At 31.8% G+C, this 26423-nt stretch overlaps 2 protein-coding genes across 3 annotated transcripts in view; one reads left to right on the top strand and one right to left on the bottom strand.

The window, feature by feature from the left end:
• LOC130674562 (endochitinase) overlaps window positions 1–20554 on the bottom strand; it is a 55200-nt gene extending 34646 nt beyond the window's left edge. Inside the window, exon 1 of one of the 2 annotated variants that reach the window (XM_057479921.1) lies at window positions 20365–20554. The gene's annotated coding sequence lies outside the window, so the exon portion shown is untranslated. Of the gene's footprint in view, window positions 1–16280; window positions 16367–20364 lie in introns of those variants that run through there. The other variant, XM_057479920.1, reaches the window with a different exon arrangement.
• Window positions 919–2944, top strand: LOC130674178 (mitochondrial substrate carrier family protein Y-like). Its single transcript, XM_057479447.1, has 3 exons — window positions 919–1000; window positions 1114–1818; window positions 2763–2944. The coding sequence occupies exons 1-3, from the start codon at window positions 919–921 to the stop codon at window positions 2879–2881; spliced, it is 906 nt and encodes a 301-aa protein (XP_057335430.1). The 3' UTR covers window positions 2882–2944.
• Window positions 20555–26423: the final 5869 nt, after the last annotated feature.

The raw sequence follows: 26423 nt of genomic DNA, 5'->3' as shown, positions 1-26423 counted from the left end.
CCACACATTCAGTCACACATTGTCCCACACATTTTTCCACACATAATCTCACTCATTCAGCCACACATTATCCTACTCACTCAGCCACATTTTATCTCACACATTATCGCACACACCCAGCCATGCATTATCCTATATATCGTCTCCTACACCTAGTCACTCTCGTTCTTGAAAAACTGCTAATTTAAGATCAAATTTATCATTATTCTTTGAAGATGAAGACAAACATTTTTTTTCGCTTCGAGTTGATCAAACATCATTGGGTGAGACACTTTTTTCATTTTTACTGTGTATGAGTATCAATTATTCTTTAAGATTAACATTTTATTATTTTATTTGTCTTTATTTTTTAAATTTTTTATTCTAAATTTTAATATTTTCAGTGGTTTTGTTTGTATACATATATATACTTAAAATTCTGACACTTGAAATATGTCAAACCCAACATAAAATTGCAATAACATCTGTACCTATTAGCAAAGAAAACAATTTATTGTTCAACTAATAAATAAATCTAATTGACTAATAAATTAATTACTTGATAAATTAATCAATTTATATCTAAATCAATGTATGCTTTGATTTTTTTGCCAAAAAATAGTACGTTTAGTATAATTTTGTCAAAACAAATTATTGAGCATACAAAATTTAATTATTGTCTCGTTGAATACAAAAACCAAATGCATCGTGGTAAACTGATTGCTCAAAATAGTAAGTTTTGGAATTTTAAATAGTAACTTTTTGTATTTTTTTTTTATATTGTGTTATTCCATGATTCGTGATGAGCGGTTGATTCTTTTGATCTACTCTTCAATCCATTATTCGAACTCCCTGCTGTTTCCAAAATTTTAGAAAATTTAAATAATTATTTAATTTTAGAGAATAAACAATGGTTGGAATCGCTAGAAGTCAACACTGATGGAGTTGTTATTGGGCAAGTTCAAACCTCTGTCAATAACGATTTATTTAGAATTAATACTGGGTAATAATGAAATACTGGGTAATAATAAAATACTGGGAATATGACGGATGGTTCTACAATTCAAAATTTTGACACCAACAATGCTGATTCTGACAACACTGAAAACGATAATACTGATTTACAAAATTGAGATACTGATAACACAAGCTGTGACAACACTCTCAATAATAATACTGACATTAACAATACTGATACTGACGATATAAACTGTGACAAAATGGACATTAATAATACTGATACTGAAATTGTAGACTGTAGCAATACTTATACTAATAATAATGCTGAGATTAAAAGTACTGATACTTATACTAAAGACTGTGACAAATCATGCACTGATAATACTAATATTAATGACGGTAATACTACTATGACTGACAACACTACTGATCCTGATATTAATACAACAGGTGATAATCACACTAATACTGATAAGACGAACTACGATAACACTGATAATAACAATATTTATATTAACAATACTAATAATAACTTAACTGACTACATCGAACCTACAAATAATACTACCAATTTTAATTTAAACGCAACAATTAATACTACTATTGATAACGATACTAATAAGAACCAAACCAGTGATGATAGTCTTGCATCTACATTAAATTCAAGTAATACTCAAGTTGAAATTTTATCACAAAGCGGAGTGTTTGTTTCGACTGAATCCTATGAAGAAATGGGTAAAATCACGAGTAACCCTAGAAAACTCACAAGACTTGTTTTAAAAAATGTATTTGGGAATGAGTTGCAAGTAATGAGCATAACTGGTCGGGGCAAAGGTGTTACGAAAGCTATTCCACCGAAAATTTTAAAAGCATGTCAAAGTAAATAACTTTTTGATATACTTGTTTCATGAACATAATTTTCGTTGATAAATACACGGAAAAAAAATAGGTGCTACAACAGGATGCCGTCCTGTTGCAGCAACAGGACAAAATTCTGTTTCGGCAACAGGATTTTCCTGTTACAGCAACAGGACACATCCTGTGGTAGCAACAGGGTTTTCATGTTGTAGCAACAGGAAACATCCTGTGGTAGCAACGACAAAATCCCGGATGTGTTCTGTTGCTACAACATGAAAATTCTGTCGCTGCAACAGAATTTTGTCCTGTTGCTACCACAGGATGTGTCCTGTTGCTGTAACAGGAAAATCCTCTTGCCACAACAGGATTTTGTCCTGTTGCCACAACATGAAAATCCTGTCGCTGCAACAGGATTTTGTCCTGTTGCTACCACAGGATGTGTCCTGATGCAGTAACAGGAAAATCCTCTTGCCACAACAGGATTTTGTCTTGTCGCTGCAACAGGATTTTGTCCTGTTGCTACCACAGGATTTTGTCCTGTTGCTACCACAGGATATGTCCTGTTGCTGTAACAGGAAAATCCTGTTGCCACAGTAGGATTTTGTCCTGTTGCTGTAACAGGAAAATCCTGTTCCTACAACAGGATTTTGTCCTGTTGCAGAACCTATCTTTTTTACCGTGTAGCGTCTCGTAATCATGTAAATACCGGATTCTAGTTTACTGTTCTATTTACAGGCCTCGGCCGCAAAGTGTTAACATTGCAACACTGATACTGATCTGCTTTTATGGTAGACAGGAATTTCTTTGCTGATTTGAACAAATAGAAAGCAAAGTTCAATTAACTAACTATTCAACTGAATAATTGTTAATATTCAATCGATTAATTATATATAATCATGTTATTATCTTGTTAATAATAACACTAATGAACTAAGAACAGGATTATTTATTACTATTTTTTACAGAATTTGTGAAGCTTCAAACCTCACCCAAAGAATGGATAGGTCATGAAGCATTTCAAGTTTGTGTGACACAAATGTGTAATACTCTCCGTCATCCTAAGAGAGATAAGAAGGATGAATGAAGTTTTATGTGATGTGAAAAATATGGTTAATTGTGTTGTAAAAAAATAAAATATTAGCACCACTTTCCCTTAAATGTTGTGTGAGGCCCCAAAATATTTTTTTAAAGATGGTGAGAATTCTTATTTTTGTCTCAGAGCTTCCAGGTAGTCTGTACGACCAAATGGAGCCCGAGAAAGTATCGGTCAGAGAAATTTTCTGTTTCAAGGCCCAAAATATTTTTTTAAAGATCCTGAGAATTTTTAATTTTGTCTCACAGTTGCTAGGTAATCTGTAAGACCTAATGGAGCCCGAGAAAGTACCTGTTAGAAGAGTTTTTTGTTTCAAGGCCCCAGAACTTTTTTTTAAAGATGCTGAGAATTTTAATTTTTGTCTGACAGCTGCTGGGGAGTCTGTAAGACACAATGGAGCCCGAGTAAGTAATTAATAGTAGAGTTTTTTGTTTCAAGGCCCTAGAACATTTTTTTAAAGATTCTGAGAATTTTTAATTTTGTCTCACAGCTGCTAGGTAATCTGTAAGACCCAATAAAGCCCGAGAAAGTTGCTGTCAGTGAAGTATTCTGTTGCAAGGGCCCAGAACATTTTTTTAAAGATGCTGAGAATTTTAATTTTTGTCTGACAGCTGCTAGGGAGTCTGTAAGATACAATGGAGCCCGAGTAAGTAGTGAATAGTAGAGTTTTTTCCTGCAAGGGCCCAGAACATTTTTTTAAAGATGCTGAGAATTTTAATTTTTGTCTGACAGCTGCTAGGGAGTCTGTAAGACACAATGGAGCCCGAGTAAGTAGTGAATAGTAGAGTTTTTTCCTGCAAGGGCCCAGAACATTTTTTTAAAGATGCTGAGAATTTTAATTTTTGTCTGACAGCTGCTAGGGAGTCTGTAAGACACAATGGAGCCCGAGTAACTAGTTAATAGTAGATTTTTTTCCTGCAAGGCTGCAAAACATCTTTTAAAGATACTGAGAATTCTGATTTGCTGTTTCCTGGCTACTCGACATCTTTTTTTCTGACATGAAATGTTTTCGATACGGTTTGATTTTTTCATTTTAAGTTTTGAAAGGTTGTATCTATGACTTACGATTAAGCAAGTTTCCTTTTTGTTCCCATACGTCATCTACCTATTTAATACGTTTTCACGGCCATTTACGTCTTTTAAGGTTCAATTTACGTTTTTATCGTCTAGGACGTTCTATCAACGATTCAAATTCCGACTCGAGATATTAACAAAAAGAAAATTGATACTTCTGTTTGAATTTTTCACTGTTTTTGTTTTGTTCAGTGCCTAAGTTCGAGTCTTGAAAATCAAACTGACAGTTGTCATGAAATAAATCAATTAAGCTTTTGATTATTCTGATTTCTCTTAAATATTCAATATAGTCAATAACTTGCGAGTAGTAAATTAATTTCTCTCGTGGTATCACGACTGTACGTCCTTAGTTTTTGTTCACTGACTTTTGAAATTCTGTTTCTCCGGTGGTTTTGTGATACGTGTTTTTTTTTTTTTTTTGCTACAGCAATCAATTTTTTTGTCAATTACGATTACATATTTAACTAATTATGCCAAGACCACGACTTCCGTTTCTCGGTCGTTGGCAACGCATCGTTCAGCAGATGAATATTGAACCTGGCACTTCCAACGTTGGTAATGATTTTGTTTACTGCATGCTTTGTAAGATCAAATTGAATTCAGTTACACGGCGTGATATTGAACGACACATCTTAAACAACACTCATCAATCTATTGCTGATCGTCGAGCTCAACCTGTACAACCCACTGCGGATGCTATATCTCAATGTTCATCCCGTACGAGCACGTTCCATTATGAACTTGCCGAGACACTTTTGGCTTCCAACATTCCATTTGAAAAATTAAACAATTTGAAGTTCAGAGGATTTTTAGAAAAATATACGAGTCAGCAAATCCCTACAGCTACAACTTTAAGGAAATCATATGTTGATTTAATCTATGATTCAAAACTTCAAAAACTTCGGGAAGAAATCGGTAATCATTTAATTTATTTATCCGTTGATGAAACGTCCGATAAATTTGGTCGATGTATTACTCATGTGATCGTTGGTGCTCTTCTTTTTGACCAAGCTAGTGTGTCTCATTTCCTCTACTGTGGCTGTATTCCCACTGCTAACGCTGAAGAAATAGAAAACTTCGTGAACATCGCGTTAAGTGTGCTGTGGCCAGAAAAGATTCATCATGACAGACTTTTGTTATTTGTTTCGGATGCTGCACCGTACATGATGGCCGCGGGAGTAAGGCTCAAAAATACGTTCCCGAAGTTAATCCACGTTTCTTGCCTGGCTCATGGCTTGCATCGAGTGGCAAAAACAGTCAGAGAAACGTATCTAAATGCTAATGGTATAATAGCAAATACAAAAGCCGTCTTTCGGAAAGCTCCGACAAGGGTAGCACTGTTCCATGACATGGCCCCAAGTGTCCCGCTTCCACCTGAACCCATTATCACTAGATGGGGTGAGTGGCTCCGAGCTGCTTCGTATTATCAACAGCATTGTGTGACAATTGGACCAGTTATAAACGCGCTGATCCCTGATGCTGCGGTTGTAGTACGTGCTCAAGAATTATGGGCCCTTCCCGGAATAGAAAATAATTTTAACACGATTCACCAGAATTACTGTTGCATTGCAGATGCAATAAAATCATTAAAGACACAGCAACTTGACTTAGAGACTGTTATCGACATTATTACGGGCATATCATCCGATATCACAGAAAATTTGAATATACCTCAAGTTATAAGAGACAAAATGTTAAATGTACTCTTAAATAACACGGGTTTTAGTGTTGGAATTATGAATATTTTTGCATCTCTTCAGGGCGAACAAGAGATTGAACATCCAGAAGGATGGGTGATGCATGACATAAAGTGTATGGCGTTTGCACCACTTACTTCATGCGACACGGAAAGATCATTTTCACGATTAAAAAATATTTTAACCGACAAGCGGTATAATTTATCGATTAAAAATTTGGGGAAATACGCCTTTATAAATGTAAACGACTCTGATGACAATTGATGATAATCGAAATTGTAAAAAAAAACTACATATGAATCTGCATGAGTATACGAATGCCTATTTCTTCTATATGTGTGTGCTCTATTGAATATGTATATATATAATTTGTCATTAATAATTCAAATAATTGAAAAAAAAACGATTATCCTATTGATGTAATGAAAATAAATAAGTAATTACTCACTCGTATAACCTTTGAACAAAATTGTATACCTCTACTGTATAAACTTTAACAAAACGTCTTTCATAAGAATTAACATAAACAAAACAATTATAAATAAGTTTTCAACGTAAATTTTTAGGTTATTGGAAGACAAAGCTGATTTGTAACGCACAGTGTAACAACACATATGGCTGAGAAAGTTACGGATGAACACGTGTAGAAATGTGTCTGAATTTCAGATAATGTGTGAAACATTGTGTGAGCCAATCTGCAAGATAATGAATGAGAAAATGTAAGGGAAAATGTGTGGGATAGTGTGCGGAATAATGTGTGGCTAAATGTGTGGGAAAGTGTGTCAGATAATTTGCGACTAAATGTGTGGGATAATGTGTGAGAAAATGTGTTGGAAAATGTGTGGGATAATGTGTGGCTAAATGTGTGGGAAAGTGTGTCAGATAATTTGTGGCTAAATGTGTGGGATAATTTGTGAGAAAATGTGTAGGAAAATGTGTGGGATAATGTGTGGGAAAATGTGTGGCTTAATGTGTGGGAAAATGTGTGGGATAGTGTATGGGAAAATGTATGGGAAAATTTGTGGGAAAATGTGTGGGATAATGTGTGGGAAAATGTGTGGCTAAATTTGTGGAAAAATGTGTTGAAAATCCGTGGGATAATGTGTGGCTAAATGTGTGGGATAATGTGTGGCTATATGTATGGGATAATGTGTGTCTGATTGTGTGGGAAAATGTGTGGGATAATTTGTGCGAAAGTGTGTGGGATAATGTGTGGCTAAGTGTGGGAAAGTGTGTGGGATAATTTGTGCGAAAGTGTGTGGGATAATGTGTGGCTGAGTGTGGGAAAGTGTGTGGGATAATTTGTGCGAAAGTGTGTGGGATAATGTGTGGCTGAATGTGTGGGAAAGTGTGTGAGATAATGTTTGAGAAAATGTGTGGGATAATCTGTGACTGAATGTATGGGAAAATGTGTGGAAATATGTGTGGGATAATGTGTGTCTGATTGTGTGGCTAAATGTATGGGATAATTTGTTCGAAAGTGTGTGGGATAATGTGTGGCTGAATGTGTGGGAAAATGTGTGGGAAAGTGTGTGGGATCATTATTATTTAATTGACACATATTTCATTTCCTTTTACGTTCAGTATGTCAGATTGACAGTTAATTTTCGTTGTGAATTAATTTTTTTTATCGAATCGTTCTGTTTTATTTAATCATTTGAATTTATTATTTGAATAACTCTGATTTTTTCAGAAGGGTTTTTTTGCTAGCTTCAATCATAACTATGTCTTTGTTTTTCTATGCAGGAATCTAAATAAATATTCTGAATCGTGAAATTACCTGCCTCGTTATTTGAAATCACGACTTTCGAATTTCTAAATTTTACGATTTTTAATTTTTTCCCTAGGACTTTTTAAACGGGCTAAAGTAGCGACACTAATAATCATGCATGATTATATATTGGGTCATATATAATTATATATAATTATATATGACCCCATACATAATTAGATCTGATCATACCTGGCTGTTATAAGCCCATATGTAAGTCTATATATGATCAGATCTGATTATATATAAGTCTGTATATAATTTCATCTGATCAGATCTGATTATATATGTCTATGTATAATTAGATATGATCATACCTGGCTGTTATGACCCCATATATAATCATACATAAGTCTATATACACTGGTCACAGAAATTAAGGGATAGAAAAAAAATCCGAAATTTTTAGGTGATTTTCAACATGCTGTAACTTGGTGAAAAATGGTCGTATGAAAAATCTAAAAAAAGCAAATTGTAGCCTCAAGTTTCTAGTTTTCAGATCTGGACCTCAAAAATTTTTATCATGTACGGTTCCGGAGTAATCATAAGAAAACCAACGAAAAAAAAATTTTCAAAATTTTTGCTGGTCTTTCAATACCTCTATGGGCGACAATAAATTTTTTTGAATAATCCGACTGTCTGACTTTTCTCGGAAATTTTATGCCCTTTAATTTAGTGGCCTTAAAAAGTCTCTACGACGATTTGGCGCCGAGTTATCATTGATCAAAGCAAAAAAGTCCATTTTGGCTTTGATAATCAATAACTCCGGATGTATTGGTCGTACGGAGAATGGAAGCAGGATTTTGAAAACTAGAAAACATTCTCTATAAGGCAAAATTAGTGGCATTTGATAGAAAAATTTTTTTTAAAGCGAAATTGTTTGGTAGAAAACAGGTCAAAATTCACAAATTTAAGGATATTCGGAAATCTTGCTATAACTTTGGATATAACGGATGAACAAAGGATATCTTCGACTTTTTTTCAACCTCAAAGTGTCCTGAAAAAACCCTATAACTTTGGATATAACGGATGAACAAAGGATATCTTCAACTTTTTTTCAACCTCAAAGTGTCCTGAAAAAACCCTGAAAATTTCAAATCGCTGCGATTTTTCTTTCTTAGTGCCCCGAAGCTTTAAATTTATCGATTTTGTCAAAAATCACCATAATTGGTAGTTTCTCGGTTTTTGTTCATTTTTTCGATTTGAAAACGTTTTTTTTACCGATAATCTTCATTTCTTCGATCAAAAAGATCGATTATCGAAAAAAATTGAAAAAAAAAGATTTTGGAAAAATTTTTTTTTTTTCTCAAAATTTTTTTTTCCAAAAATTTTTTTTTTTCGAAATTTTTGTTGTTGTTGTATCTGCAATGATTCATCATTGTCAAAAAAAATTCCTAAAATTTTTTTTACCGCTGTAACTGCATCTGCTTTAAATGTCAACTTAACAAACATACGCTTTGGGTAACTCTAATGCCGGCGGTAAAAAAAATTTTAGGAATTTTTTTTGACAATGATGAATCATTGCAGATACAACAACAACAAAAATTTCGAAAAAAAAAAATTTTTGGAAAAAAAAATTTTGAGAAAAAAAAAAATTTTTCCAAAATCTTTTTTTTTCAATTTTTTTCGATAATCGATCTTTTTGATCGAAGAAATGAAGATTATCGGTAAGAAAAACGTTTTCAAATCGAAAAAATGAACAAAAACCGAGAAACTACCAATTATGGTGATTTTTGACAAAATCGATAAATTTAAAGCTTCGGGGCACTAAGAAAGAAAAATCGCAGCGATTTGAAATTTTCAGGGTTTTTTCAGGACACTTTGAGGTTGAAAAAAAGTCGAAGATATCCTTTGTTCATCCGTTATATCCAAAGTTATAGCAAGATTTCCGAATATCCTTAAATTTGTGAATTTTGACCTGTTTTTTACCAAACAATTTCGCTTTAAAAAAAATTTTTCTATCAAATGCCACTAATTTTGCCTTATAGAGAATGTTTTCTAGTTTTCAAAACCCTGCTTCTATTCTCCGTACGACCAATACATCCGGAGTTATTGATTATCAAAGCCAAAATGGACTTTTTTGCTTTGATCAATGATAACTCGGCGCCAAATCGTCGTAGAGACTTTTTAAGGCCACTAAATTAAAGGGCATAAAATTTCCGAGAAAAGTCAGACAGTCGGATTATTCAAAAAAATTTATTGTCGCCCATAGAGGTATTGAAAGACCAGCAAAAATTTTGAAAATTTTTTTTTCGTTGGTTTTCTTATGATTACTCCGGAACCGTACATGATAAAAATTTTTGAGGTCCAGATCTGAAAACTAGAAACTTGAGGCTACAATTTGCTTTTTTTAGATTTTTCATACGACCATTTTTCACCAAGTTACAGCATGTTGAAAATCACCTAAAAATTTCGGATTTTTTTTCTATCCCTTAATTTCTGTGACCAGTGTATGATCAGATCTATTTATATATAAGTCTATATATAGTTAGATCTGATCATACCTGGCTGTTATGACCCCATATATAATCATGGACAAGTCTATATATGATCAGGTCTGATCATATATGAGTCTCTATATATTTAGATATAATCATACCTGGCTGTTATAACTTCATATATAACCATATATGAGTCTATATATGATCAGATCTGATCATCTATGAGTCTATATATAACTAGATATAATCATACCTATCTGTTATCACCCCATATATGATCATATATAAGTCTATACATGATTAGATCTGATCAGACATGATTGATACAAACTCATATATAATTAGATATAGGCCTATATATAATTAGATCTGATCAGACGTGACTGATATAAACCTATATGTAGTTATATATGTCTATGTATAATTAAATCTGATCAGATTTCACTGATATGAAACCTATAAATATTTAAATATATATATATAACCTGATTAAATGAAACGATTTGCAATGTTAAATGCTTATAAGAAGGGCGATTCAAAAGTATTCAAAGTATTCAAAAGCATTAAAAAGTATTTAAAATTTTATTTTTCTAATCGTTTCAATCGTTTCTTTTAATAAGGGTATATATTAGGGTGATCCAATAAATAACAAATTTTTTTTTTCTTCCAAACAGGTTCAAAAGTTTCATTTAGATAAAAAAAGACGCCTGTGAAAATTAGAGCTCTTAATATTAACATTAAGAGGTTCCTCATCGCACTTTTCTATTTTCCATAAGAATAACATGGGAAGAATTTTTTTTACGTCTTCTGATTTTTATAAGTAGCTAGCGATGCGTCATAGGAATAATTAGTAGGCATATTTTTGTAGGGGAGTGAATGCTCTACAAAAAAAGATTCTTATCATTTTTTGAGGAATCTATTTGTTCAAAAGTTATTTGAGGTTGAAGTCGAATTCATATTAAATTTTGAGATTTTCTACTTTTCCGGCGAAACTATCAGACTTATTACAAAATATCATTCGACTTTTTTTGTAGACAATTTTATTCCCTAAAAGTTATTTCGAATAAAGTTTTTTCGAATTCCGCATTGTTTTCTAGTTATTTTTATTTTAATGTCATGCTCATAAAAAAATAGTCTTCTGATCGATTTTAAGAGCATGACATTAAAATGAAAATAACTAGAAAACAATGCGGAATTCGAAAAAACTTTATTCGAAATAACTTCTAGGGAATAAAATTGTCTACAAAAAAAGTCTGATAATATTTTGTAATAAGTCTGATAGTTTCGCCGGAAAAGTAGAAAATCTCAAAATTTAATATGAATTCGACTTCAACCTCAAATAACTTTTGAACAAATAGATTCCTCAAAAAATGATAAGAATCTTTTTTTGTAGAGCATTCAATATCGTACAAAAATATACCTACTAATTATTCCTATGACGCATCGTTAGCTACTTATAAAAATCAGAAGACGTAAAAAAAATTTTTCCCATGTTATTCTTATGGAAAATAGAAAAGTGCGATGAGGAACCTCTTAATGTTAATATTAAGAGCTCTAATTTTCACAGGCGTCTTTTTTTATCTAAATGAAGCTTTTGAACCTGTTTGGAAGAAAAAAAAAAAAAGTTTGTTATTTTTTGGATCACCCTAATATATGTATATATATATAAATATATTTAAATAATATGACAATTTTTTAATATCAATGTTATTAAATTTTTATTCTGTCAACTATCAATCAAACTTAAGTCCCCAATACTTAAAAAATGTTCAATGGTTTCAGCAGCAATTTAAAAGTATAGAGTATCAATTTGATTATTTGAGTTAAGTAATGCCATAAACGTTTCTTAATTGTAAGTGTATAACAGACTAGAGGATTTGACTACAAACCATTGATAACCAAAGTTAAGCAGCATCGGCGTGGGACATTAATTGGATGGGTGACCTCGTAGTAAAATAATTGTCGATGGTTAATAATTTTTTTTTTTTTTTTTATTTAATTTTAACTGACATTGATATTGATGAAGACAATAAATCCTAATTAAACTACTTAATTAATAATTTACAGATATTCTAAATGAGATTCTCAAAATGACTATATTCGTTCAGGAATAATTATATATAATCATATATGATCATGTATAAACAGATCAAATTATGTATGATCAGACCTGGCCAATTTTTAGATCTGATCATATATAGACAATTATGCATGATCATATATGATTAGACAAAATCTTTTTTCATCGGGATACCCGTTTCTTGAACAACATGATCGCTTCAAAAAAAAGTTTTTTCATCAAAAGCCACTAGTTGTGTCTCATAGAAAATATTTCACAGTTTTCAAAACTCTACTCTTATTCTCTATACGATCAATATATCCCGAGTTAATGATTGTCAAAATCAAAATGGACTTTTTCGCTTCGATCAATGATAACTCGGTGCCAATCGTCGTAGAGACTTGTAGGGTGGCAAATTGAAGGGCATAAAATTTCTTAAGAGGCATAAGGGCAGATTATAAATAAAAGTTTTCTTAAGATTACTCCGGAACCGTGCATGATAAAAAACTTTGAAGTCCAGATCTGAAAACTAGAAACTTGAGGCTACAATTTGCTTCCTTTTTATTTTTACTTTGACTTTTTTCACTGAGTTACAGCATGTCGAAAATCACTCAGAAATTTGGAATTTTTTTATATCCCTCAATTTTTGTGACCAATGTATAATCTCATCTCAAGAATTCGTAGAATTGATGGAAATAATTTTTATCTGATTCAAGTAAAGCTATCTCTTTGTTTACCCATAATTTAAGATGGAATGCATATAATAACAAAAATGAATTTTATACTCTTTTCTCAAGAAATTGATAATTATTTATAATGATATAAATATTTGTAACAGATTTCTTGAACGAAGAGATTCTTGTTTCAACAATATTATTATATTTTCTCAGTGTAATACTGATTTTTACACATTTTTGTAATCTCAAAAGATGCGTCATTTTAATCGATGTAAACTGCACCTTTGAATTCCTTGGACTTATTTACATAAAATACATAAAACTTAGCTGGCTAGTAATTTGTGCACGAAACGCTTCGTAGTAGAGGTGGTAGACTATATAAAGATTTACATTTTTTAGTTTAAGTAATAAATATATTAAAAAGAGAAATAATATTTACCAAATCAAGAAATGAACATTATTAAATTAAGTAATTCTGCTGTTGAATCAATCTTTACAGATTTGATGAGTAGGAAATATTTTTTTCTCTGTTCAAGATTTTAAATCCAGAGAATTTTTTTACTCCCCCCAAGAAAATCACAATTTCCCTTTTCATATTCTCAAAAGCTTCTTGGCTCAAGAGAAATTTCTCGAAGCCAAATAATTTTTTTTTCTGAGTGGATGGTACGGAATAGGATTCGAACCCAGTCTATGTTAGTTACGTGCGGCGAATACTCGATAAAAAATGATTTTCTGATTGAATCTGATCAAACAACTTTAATCAGATAAAATCACAAGATACTCGAAAAGTAAAATATTATTTTCTGATTAAATCCAATCAGAAAATTTCAATCAGATTTAATCTGATTCAATCGGAAAGTAATCAAAAAATAAAATATTATTTGTTGATGAAATTCGATTAAATTTGTAAGACAGGGTTTCTATTGGATTTAACCAGATTTAATCAGAAAATAATAGAAAATAAATTTAATTTTTCGATTGAATCTGATCAAGTCCGAATGAAAAATTGCAATAGAATTTGATAGGATTCAATCAGGAAATAATAGAGAAAGAAATAATATTTCCTAATTGAATCCGATTAAATTCGATTGAACTTATTTAAAATGGATTTAATCGGTTAATGTTCGAATACATAATTTATGATTTTCCGGTAGAGTACGATTAAATATGATCGAAAAAATTTGAATCCGGTGTAATCAGAAAATAATAAACATTATTTTCCTACTGAATCTGACTGAAATTTAATTGGAGTTTCCCGAGCAATTCTGATTGAATGCTTGTTTTCGATTGAAACTGATAGAAATCCAGTTGAGTTTTGATCAGATTCAATCGGATTTAACGGAAATTTTCAATCAGGGTGGTCTTTTCACATGTAATTTTGAAAGTTTCTCCTGTCATTTGAACTATGTCGTTGTTAAACCTGAATATTACTGATCGACGTGTACTGCCGATTATACGTATTACTCTTTCCTTTCTTATGTGTGAGTATTTTCCCTTCCGTACGTAGGCCCTGGTGATTACAGACTAAAATTTTTTATTCCATAGAATAAGCTGGGAGAATAAGAATATTTATGAATGAATTCGAAGGGTTAACGCTATAACTTCGATGCTAATAATCAAAACAAAATGTATAACCATATAACACTACAAAACGTCCTTACAAACAGAAGAAAAGAGTAAGTTAAATTGTTCTTTCTTGTAAATATCAACATTAATACTTAAGGAGAACTATAATAGTCAAATTTATTAGTCTAAATAAGTTATCATATTTACAGTAAAAGAATAAAATGAAATACAAATGCATAGAAATATTCAATAAAAATAGGAAAATTAAGAGTGATAAAAAGCCTATATTATTCTAATGAGAGTCATCATTATATACTAAATATTGAAGGTCCGCAGAAATTTTTGTTTTTTTTTTTATAAGAAATTTAAGGTGGGAATATATACATATGATATTTATACTAGACTAGATTAAAAGAAATTCACTACTTTTTTGCAAAAATTATATTAAATATATGCTTCGATATGACAAAAAACAAATACTGACAAAGTTAGAGCTCTTAATAGTAAATATTAACAAACACCTCATCGCAGTTTCCTATTTGTTTTCTAACTTCCCGCTAAGAAAATCAATGATTTTCGAAAAAATTCGGGAAGTTATTGTTTTCACCCCGATTTTCGGAAATCGAGTTTTCATCAGATGTCGACATTTTAAGGTCCTAAGAAGATATTCTGACTATTTTCAGAATGATGTCCGAGCGTCGGTATGTATGTATGTGTGTGAACGGTCTATAACGTTTTAACTAATGAATCGATTCGGACGGTTAACGCAGCAATCAAAAGAGCTTGTTGGTCATCAACTTTCCTGAAAATTTCAGATCATTTGATCAAGTAGACTCGTAAATATTTACGAATTACGAAAAAAAAATTTTTTTTTAGTTTTTTATTGATTTCTCAGAAACGAGTTAAATAATCGACTTCAAAATTTAATCAGCTCTAAAACTCAATAAAACGCGTCGATCGCTGCCTTAACCATCTCAATCGGTTAATTTGTTTGAGAGATATCGTTGGAGAAAGAAATGGTAAAAAACGGTTTTTTTTTCGATTATCTTTGAAGTGACATCTGATCAATACCAAAATCTAATCCGCTCTAGAACTTAACAAAACGCGTTGATTGCGACCTTAACCGTCTCAATCGGTTAACTCGTTCGAGAGATATCGTTCAAGAAATAAATGGTAAAAAACGTTTTTTTCGAAAACAATGGCACACATAAGTATTTTCGAGCTCAAAGAGCTCGAGAGTGTATTCACGACAATGTTTTTGAGCTCAAGGAGCTCAAAAACAATTGCTCTTTACTTATTTGCACTTAAACGTCAATTTATTTGAAAAATCATATTCTGATTGCTTTTGATAGATTATATAATTTCGAATTCTAAATTGCGAATTCTAACTAAAAAATCTCGTTACGATTTTTAAATCATATAAAAACAACCTACATTTCTATTCGAGAAAAAATTCCTTTTTAATAATATTTACTGTTGCTCAGAAATTATTGACTTAATTTCTAACAGGATTCTTTGAGCAGGAACAATTGATATAAACAATTCTAGATTTTTTGTCAGTAGCTAAAAAGAATAAACTTTAAGATTTATTTTTCTGAAAATGTTAAATTCTCAAATTGACAGACCATTCAAATGATAAGTTCAGAATACTATTTAAAAGTCAAAATTTTCAAACTTAATATTTTAAGAGTTGAAATAGTGTTTTTCACGTTAATTACGGATTAACATTTTTTCGTTGACACAGCATTCAATCAATTATTTAAAATCATTACAAATCGTTAATTTTTCAAATTTCTGTGGAAATTCGCTTTTTTCAATTCAAATGCATCTATACTGTGTTACACTTTCTCTTGTAAAACCTTAGAAATGCATTATATGTAACTGAACAATTGTATTCGTCAAATTCTTTTCATGTCCATCAATCAAAAATGCAGTCATAAATAATTTACCCCATAAGTATTTCTTTCTTATAACTTACAGAAAATGATTGATAATGAAAGTTATTTTGTTTATCTGATTTTAAAAATTAAAAATGTAGAACAATACAAAGTAAAAAAAAAAAAAGCGAGCAAAAGAAAAAGATTCTAATATAAGAGCGAACTCACCTTGTTGGCAGAGTAGTCTTCAGAAATATAAATATCAGAGTATGAAAGTAGAAGTATATATATACAGTCGCTATCAGACTTGTGGCCTTCAAAAATTCAAGTTCACAGAATATCCACCACTCGCTGGTCCATTGACCTTTGCGCTCTCTCATTAGTAAAACCAGCTACATACTATACGCTTCGAACAGAGGAACGGTCGTAAAATACATATTGAACACGAAAAATCTTTTAATATATTGAAACAGCTGATTTTGCTATTTTTAGGATATATTACAAGCTTACCAAGAAGTCTAAATAATCATTATGCAAAGTTTACTTTCAATTCAATCACAAGTTACAGTGTGCCTCGGGAGCTCTCCTATAAACGTGGAAAATATATTATATTCTGATAACTATCTATTTACTAATGTTCTCTAAATTATTCGTCCATTCAATAAGACCAAGATATTTTTACATCAAATATGCACACAGAAAAAAAATCTTGACTCAAGAAAATTTTTCATCAACCAATAAATTTTCAGCGGGTAGAATGAAAACCGGAACTTTCTAGAACGACGTAAAATTATTTCTTGAATTTTAAATCTTGAATTAAAAAAAAATTCGTTAGCCAATACATATTTCATACTCGGTCCAATAATAGAATTACTTGTTTTAAGAACTTGCATTTCTTAGTGTAATAAATATTTTCCTTAACCTACGTATGTTACTTACTTAAGCCAGGAAATAAAAATATTTGGTTCAAAAAAGTTTTATACTCAATTAAAGAACTATGATGCTTTGAAACAATAAACGATACGAACTCGAACTAAACATAAATGGAGTTGATTTAAAAAATTGAAACTCTTAGTTTGAGTATAGTGTACTTCCTCTGACCAATCACACGAAAAATCTCAAACCAAGATTACTAGAGTCTCAAGCCAAGAAAGTTTCGTCTTGAATTCACTCATAGGTGCTCCTTCCTTATCACCCTGAGGAATGAATACTACTTACTCTCTCTTTCTTTCGCTGGTGCAGTAAATGGATACTGAGTCCATATATTTATTTCAAATAAATTAAAAATGAAATGACTAAATTATATTATTATAATAAATAAATTTATTAAATAAATTACACAATATTGAATAATTTTTCAATTTTTTCTGTAACTAAATTTAATTGCATTAAAAACTTATGTACTTTTATATCGAAATTCATTTATGAACGATTCATATGATCCATTCAGTATTTTGCTAAATTGTCAGATCTAACATTTTTCCAAATTATTGACGATAACATTTTTAATCTTAATTCTGTCTTTAGAATTTAAAAATGTTCCTGACTATAACCCAGGCAGCACCCAAAGAAAGGCTACTGCAAGAAGTCTTTAAAAAAACTTCTAACAGAAGTCCAACATTGAATTCTTAAAGACATCATATCTAAGAACTCCAAATTAATAACTCTTCGAGACGTGGTTTTTAAGACATCCGTTTTGTGACATCTTTTAGTATTTTTTTTTCACTTCTTAGGGTTATCAAAATTAAGACTCCTTCGAGAACTTATAAAAAGGACGTTCAGTTTTATGAACGCACAATGCATTCATTTTGTAGAATTCTTATAGACATTAAAAATACGAAGTCTCTTATTCTCTTGTGCATGAGCGTAATGAATTATAAGAGCATGCGTATTATATATTTGTTTACATACAGAAAAAAAAATCTTGACTCAAGAAAATTTTTCTTCAACCAAGAAATTTTTCAGTGGGTGGAATGAAAAACGGAAATTTCTTGAACGAAGTGAACTAACTTCTTGAATTTTAAATCTTGAATTAAGAAACAAAAACTTTTAAGCCAATACATATTTCATACTTGGTCCAATGATAGAATTACATGTTTTAAAAACTTGCATTTCTTATTATAATAAATATTTTTCTTAACCTAAGTCCCTTACTTACTTAAACCAAGAAATAAGAATATTTAGTTCAAGAAAGTTATACACTTAATTAAAGAACTATGATGTTTTCAAAGAATAAACGGTACGAACTCGAACTAAAAATAAAGGGAGTTGGTTTAAAAAATTTAAACTCTTGGTTTGAGTATAGTGTACTTTCTCTGACCAAGCACACGAAAAATGTCAAACCAAGATTACTAAAGCCTCAACCCGATAAAAAATGTTTAGATCCAAGCACATATGATTGGATCCAAACAGTCAGATATGCTTGGATCTAGATTTTGGCGCGATCCAAGCGGATTCAAACAGATCTGACAATATCCAAAGAGATCTCACTATATCTAAGTATATCCAAACAGATCTTAAAATATCAAAAGAGATCCAAACAGATCTCAAAATATCCAAAGAGATCTCACTATATCCACGAATATATAAGTGTATCCAAGCAGATCTGCGTAAATGTCGATCTTTAAAGAAATCTACATTGGAAAACCAAATTGGGTGAGTTTCATCAATCTTATATAATAAAAATTTATCAAACATGTTGTAAACTCAAAAATAAAAGTTTGCAGTGTCGAGCAACACTCACAACTACATTGACAATTAAAGAACCAAAACTTGACGGTATTAAACATAACCACGTAGCTGATTCAAACAATGTTAATGCTGGTAAAGCATATTCAAGAATGAAAAAAAAGCCTCGGCTTTAACAGCCAAACCATCACAAATATTCAGTAGTTTATCTTTATCTAGATCTTAGTCTAATTTTTCTGAATCAATTTTTTCTGGGTCTATTTTTTCCAGAGTCGATTTTTTCTGGGTTTACTTTTTCCGCTTACCTATATATGTTCGGATATGCGTATATCTACTTGTATATCAATCTTAATACATCTTTATATCTGCTTATGTATTATAACGTTCACTACTATTCGTCACAACCCACGGCGGAGTGTGGTGTGTGCAGAATAGCCGTTATGGCCCACTGATGGTAAAACTGAAAATAAAATAATAAAACAAAACCAAAAATATCCCTTGGAGATGCCCACGATCCCCACTGGACAAACAGCTCTTCCCAGGCTGGGTTAGATAACCGAATCGGGCGCCAGTTCGTGTACCCCACGAACAAAATATAATAAACAATAAATAAAGAAATGAAAATGAAAATGAAATAATAAAATACAGAGAGCAGTTTCAGGTGTTGGAAAAGGATAGCAAGAAAGAGATAGTATGCAATAAATAAAATTAGATAAATCCCAGGTTGGTAGCCATTTAACAACCCGATGTATTTCAAATTATAATACTGTTTCAGAGGATATTAATAAACAATAATGTAAATAATAATAGTTCACTTCACAATAAATTATTAACCACTGGTTAAATAACGCAAAACAATAATCAAAAAAATGTTCGCCTTGACATCACTCACATGTAATGGCAAATAAATATAAATAATTATAAATTATAATTGTTATGCACACAAATATAATTTTATCACAAATTATACTCATATAATGCGCATAAATATTCTAATACGTTGAGCGATTGTAACTATTTACCACCAATAATAGTAATCGCTGATAATACTCGTAAATAGTTACAGCAAATAATCACCAGTATTTATAAATAATAATTCAATACTTGTACAATAATTAACGCAAAATAATACGGAATGATCACAAAATAATAATTACTAGTGTAAATATTCAACTCAAAATAATAAATACTGATCACAAATAATAATTTACATACGAATAGATATTTACCGCAAAATAATAAATAAACCAAATAATATTATCGCATTAAATCAAAAATGTTTCCCAGACAATAATTAATCAATTGTAAATATATACCGCAACTAATATAAGACGTTCCCAATACTATTCAAAAATAATAAATAATAACGCAAATGTTAATAATTATTTACCGACAATCATGTGATCGGTCACCAATAATTATTTAACAATGAAATAAAATAAATATTACTTTCCAAGTTTTGGATAAATTTCCGCTGGGACAAACAAGTATGAAAGTATTTATATACGTTGAACTCTACTATAAGTATTGCGCTCCCTCTCCCACTCACACGTGTGAGATATACAAATGGCCACCAACGCGGGAACAAATTACACGCCAATGTATAAAGCACAAAGGTACTTACAGTCTTCGTTGTAATATAAAATGCGTACAGGTTCCATTGGCATCAATTATTAATTTGGCAATAGTTGTTGCAACAACTCTAATTAACCCCGATTGCCAAGTGTCCAATACACTTTATAAATTTCAATAATTGCCAAATGGCGTCCCAACAAAGAAATATTTTACGGCAACAGCAACACACCTTGCTCTTACAATTGCTTATCCACGTCTGACCATGGCAGCACGTGAGTCCCATGCCGGCACCTCGGCCGGCGCCATCTTATACTGTTTTCTTATTTCAACCAATGGAGCAATATACCTGTCGCATGTTAATTTACTCAGTGACACCAACATGATGCATGACTTGTTTGGCATGTAATTTGTATATTCCCGACATTAAATGACCATTCCCATATTTCAGAGCCAATTATGCATACATTTTACAGGTAAATTTCGCCTTGGTTTATTTATAACAATAGTAAATTTATTTTAAATAAATAAATGTACCGATGCCAACTGTTGCGTTGACGCGCATGCGTCAACCAACCAAAATAATAATAATAATAACAAGCATATAATAAAATAACTAAATACGCAATTATTTATCCCGGTGGCTATAAAATCCATTTATAAATTTATAAAATGCAGTAATTTTTACTGATGTAGCCGCAATTTTTGCCTAGGGAATTAAACAAATAATAAACATACAGTAAATAAAATACGATAATACATAAAATAATAATAATACTAGTAATGATAATAATAATGATATGTGAGACGTGTTGAGCAGCGTGTGCTGCCATCTGTTGCCCCTCTCCGACCTAATGCGAAGATGCCGCGATATTTAGATATCGTGACAATATGATTAGATCTGAGCAGATATAATTGTATATGCTTATATCTAGCGAGATCGAATATTTGGATGTATTTGGATATAAACAGATATAACGAGATCCAGACATATCTGGTTGGATCCAAACGTTTTGTATCGGAAAACCAAGAAAGTTTTCTTTTGGATTCACTCATAGGTGCTCCCTCCTTCACACCCTAAGGAATGAATACTCCCCGCTCTCTCTCTTTCTTACACTAGCACAGCAAATGGATTGTGAGGCCACATTTTTATTTTATATAAATTAAAAATTAAATAACGGAACTATATTAATATAATAAATTAATTAATAAATGTAATTAAACAATATTGAATAATTCCTCAATTTTTTTTTGTAATTAAATTTGTTTTCTTTTAAAAAACTTTTTTATTTTTATGTCAAAATTCATTTGTGAACGATTCATACGATCCGTTCAGTATTTTGGTACAATGCCGGAACCAACATTTTTCTTAATTATTGGCGATAATATTCTTAATATTAATTCTGTGTTTAGGATTTAAAAATGTGAAGCGGCTGAGGCAGGCGTTCGTCACGCGCGTGGCTCAGGCGATCACCGAAGTTAAGTAGCATCGAGCATGATCACTACTTGGCTGGGTGACCGCTTAGCCACGCGTCGAGTTCGAACGAAGGTCCCTGACCGTTAGGCACGGGATGGAAGATCCAGTGATCGGTAAAATGGGGATTTCACTGATCACTAGAGCCTCACTCCAAACCGAAACTGCACTGGATAGGTTTTCTCTGTGGATTTCCTACGCCACTGCACCTCCATTGTACTACGGAGGTAGCCGGACATCACCGTAATGATGCAGTACAGTACAAGCACAAGTCGGTCCACAGCCACACAATCAAAGAGGTAAAAAACAAATAAAAGTATTGGAGCTAGATTGTAATAACCACATGGTGAATCAATAAAAAAATAAATAAAAAAAAATATTTTAAAAATTCAAAATAATGATATTTAAAAATGTGACTGACCATAAGGCCAGTGTGGCTCAGTATATGTGGGCAAAGTAAATTTAGCCTAGCAAAGGCTGGGATGGCTTAGTTGGTAAATCTCTCGCGTGACCCCGAACCGATCTGGGTTCGATTCTTTCGTTAAGCAATAATTGTTTTTTCTCAATTTGTTTTAGATGCATAACTTATTGCGAAACTTGCCTCTCCCTCATAAATGCTTCTGATAAAGTATTTCTTTGCTTCACAGCATTATTTGTAATATTAAAACAAAAAAAATCTGGGCGTCGGTTGACCCTGCAGGCCAGCCTCACAACTTCCCGCTGTTTTCGAGCTCAAGGAGCTTGAAAACATTACTGTGAATATATTTTCGAGCTCTTCGAGCTCGAAAATGCAATTACCTGGGATTATTTTTTATGAGCTTTTCAAGCTCTACTAAGTTACGTATTTTGCTAAAAATTGACAAGTTAAGAATTGAAAATTATTAATGAAGAAGCGGTTTTCAAATTTTTATTCTCGACTATGTTCAATGAAATAAATGTATCGAGGCAGAAATCAATGTCAGTGATCAAAATTAAGATTTGAGTAAGTTTTGACTTATGTCAGAGCAATAATATATGAAATATCCGAGAAACATATTAAAAACTGGGTTTTCTCAATTTTTAGCTGATAATATGATTTAAACTAAAGAACAAGTTAGATGACATTCTATGATGATCGAAAGAGACTATAAAGAGGAATAGTTGGTATGATTTCAGACACATTTAGCACATTATATTTTGATTTATCCGGAAAAAATAACGTTTTATGTTATTTTTTTAACTTTTCCGCGCCGATATCTATAACGTATACCGTTTTCGAATTCACGACGGAGACGCGAACAAATTCGGTAAACCGTATGTGGTCACCCACATGTATACAAAATTACAAATAATAAATAATAATAATAATAAATGACTCAAAATAATAAATAACAATAAATAAAATAAAGGTGTGCCTGAACCAGCTCCTCAGGCTGGATTAGTGTACGAGGGCGCCAGCCCGTTTTTACAAAACGAACGAAAATAACAACAAATCAGGAGAGAGATCACGGGACCAAATTTCGAGCGAGAATGTATGCACTAAGCGGAAATATACCCAAATAAATATAATAAATAAAAATGATAAGGAATAATTATTACTTAAATATATCCAGGAAATAAACAAAAAAATGTTGGCTATCACTGGAATCCATTTACTATACTATTCAATCCAAATATATTTATAAGTATAAATCCAACAAAATATTACAATACCAAAAATCATTTACTAAACATTAATTTTTCATAATAAATTTCAACAAATTATAATCCTTACAGTCAAATAATAATAATCAAAATCAAATTAATTAAATTATCCACTGGGGAATAAAATTACAAATCACAAATTTTACTCATCATACTCAATATAAAATTCATATAAATAAAAATACTAATTTCTTTCTTAATTCAATATTATTTACTCTGGGGAGAGAAAGACGCGGAAACTCAAAATATATTTGGCAACACTGGGTTGCATACTATCAAATTACAAAATAAATTTCACCCAGAGAAATAATATTTTAAACACTATTGTAAGACAAGAAGTCAAATACGCTATCCTTGTCTATAATCTACGAAGGAATTTATTCGACGCGTCTACGCCCGTATACCAAACTCTGGGGCATACGCCAAGTATACTCAACTTATTATTACAACAATAACTCAGGTTCAATTATTAAACTATTAAATATCGCGATCAACTCTACCGAGGGTCCAGCGATAGCCGATGCAACAAATGATAACACAGATGACTTACCGGCGTTGATATCAATTTACTTCTTGAGTTTTTAAATAACAATTAATGCGTAACTATTACTTTCAATTCAATAATAATCACCAAATTGACTTTCTTTAAGATATAATTACTTTTATTACGGCAACTGGGCCAAAATAATTTTACTTAAAAATCGCGGACAACAACACGTCCTACCTTTACAATAGCCCGGTCCTCTCTAATTATTTTTCCGCGTCGGTTTTCCGAGGGATGGGTATCACTTACATGTTATCCCCTCTAATGACCTCGGACCCGAAATTATCAATTCGAATAAAATATTTAAACATATTACCCGACCTGAGTTATATGATAATAATAAATTAAGTAATATTATTCATCAATATTTATAAACATAATGATAATTAACGCTTTAAACAGTAAAATAATAATTATTTCAGTACACCACGTGGCGGAAGGGATATATTGATTTTTATCTCCACTGTATCGACTTACTCTCCCTTCAGTCGATATTTTTATACAATATATACGCGCACGTGTGCTACTAACTGAAATGAAAATATTGATTAAATACATAAAATTCAACATAATTGCCAAAACATAAACATAATTAACAATAATTCCAATAAATCATAATTAAATAACTAATCAAAATAATATCAATACTTAAATAATAATATATTATAATAAATAAATGCGCTTTATTAGCTAGGAGGTGTTGTTAAATTCACGGTGAGATGGGAAAGCGCGCGCAGCGATTCACGTTTGAACCGCTACCTGACATATCTTTTGAACTAATGAACCAATTTTGACGATTGAGGTGGCAATCGGCGCGTTTTCTCGAATTCTAGCGCTGATATAATTTTGGAATCGATCCGTTCTGCCGTTTTGAAGATATTTGGAAAAACCTGTATTTCACCATTTCTTTGTCCCACGATAGCTCTCGAACAAATTAACCAATTGAGATGGTTAAGGCGGCGATCGGCGCGTTTTATTAAGTTCTAGAGCTGATTAGATTTTGAAGTTGATCGTGTAACTCGTTTCTGAGGAATCAATAAAAAACAAAAAACAAAATTATTTTTTTTCGTAATTCGCCAATATTTTCGAGTCTACTTGATCAAATGTTCTGAAATTTTTAGGAAAGTTGACGGCGGACAAGCTTTTTAGATTGCTACCTTAACCATCTAAATCGGTTCATTAGTTAAAAAGTTACAAAGAGTTTACACACACACACACAAACACACACACACACACACACACACACACACACACACACACACACACGCACACACACACACACGCACGCACACACACACACACACACACACACACACACACACACACACACACACACACGCACGCACACACACATACATATATACACTCGGACATCATTCTGAAAATAGTCAGAATATCTTCCTAGGACCTTAAAACGTCGACATCTGATGAAAACTCGATTTTCGAAAATCGGGGTGAAAACAATAACTGCCCGAATTTTTCAAAAATCATCGATTTTCTTAGCGGGAACCCGGGAAAAAATGTTCAGACCTGACCATGCCTGTTCATGTATGATCAGGCCTGAAATTAGACCTGATCATGCCTGTTCATGTATGATTAGGCCTGAAATTAGACATGATCAGGCCTGATGTCTGAAGCGTTAAATACAGTCAGGTCTGATCATGCCTGTTCATACCTGTCCATGCCTGTTCATGCCTGGTCATGTCTGAAGCGTTAAATACGCTCATGCCTGATCATACCTGTCCATGCCTGGTCATGTCTGTTCATGCCTGTTCATAGATCTAAAATTTTGTTGACCAAGAATCTATCACGTATAAGATTTTTATTACTTGAAGTTCATACGAAACTTACTTGTCAACTAAATCTCTTAGGTCAGTGTGTAGCGAGTTACACTTTCGAGCGCAAGGTCCACGGTTCAAATCCTGCACACGCCCGAATTTTTTATTTTTTTTATTTTTATAGCAATAATTATATACATGTATAATTGAATATAGTTACACATAATTATATATAATTATATAGGGCCATTTTTTATAAATAATTTTTTTACCCGGATGGGCATGAACAGACATGAACATACCTGATCAGACCTGAACATGCCTGATCAGGCCTGGTCAGGCATGGTCATTTTTCATGTCTGATCAGGCCTGAAGACTCATGCCTGTTCAGGTCTGATCATTTTTTCCCGGGAAGTTAAAAAAGACCATTCGGCAGCCGAAATGGAAGTAGATTTCTAATTATTTGATTTTTTCCACCTTTCGAATAAAAATTTATAACGAAATAAAATTTTCTTCAACATTTTCTTACAAATTCTCAAGATGATAAAACAAAAAAAATCAAAAAATTTTAAGTATAAAGCATAATAGTGAAAAAGTCGATCATACACCACGAACTAACTAAGTTCGAAACA

This window comes from Microplitis mediator, chromosome 9, assembly GCF_029852145.1.
Source record: "Microplitis mediator isolate UGA2020A chromosome 9, iyMicMedi2.1, whole genome shotgun sequence".
Lineage (NCBI taxonomy): Eukaryota > Metazoa > Arthropoda > Insecta > Hymenoptera > Braconidae > Microplitis > Microplitis mediator.
This window is presented reverse-complemented; position numbering and strand designations above follow the sequence as displayed.

Coding starts and splice junctions, on each gene's coding strand:
- LOC130674178 (XM_057479447.1), top strand. CDS start 919: ATGGAGTTGTTATTGGGCAAGTTCAAACCTCTGTCAATAACGATTTAT. Junction 1,001..1,113: donor GGGTAATAATGAAATACTGG/GTAATAATAAAA, acceptor TACAAAATTGAG/ATACTGATAACACAAGCTGT. Junction 1,819..2,762: donor AATTTTAAAAGCATGTCAAA/GTAAATAACTTT, acceptor TATTTTTTACAG/AATTTGTGAAGCTTCAAACC.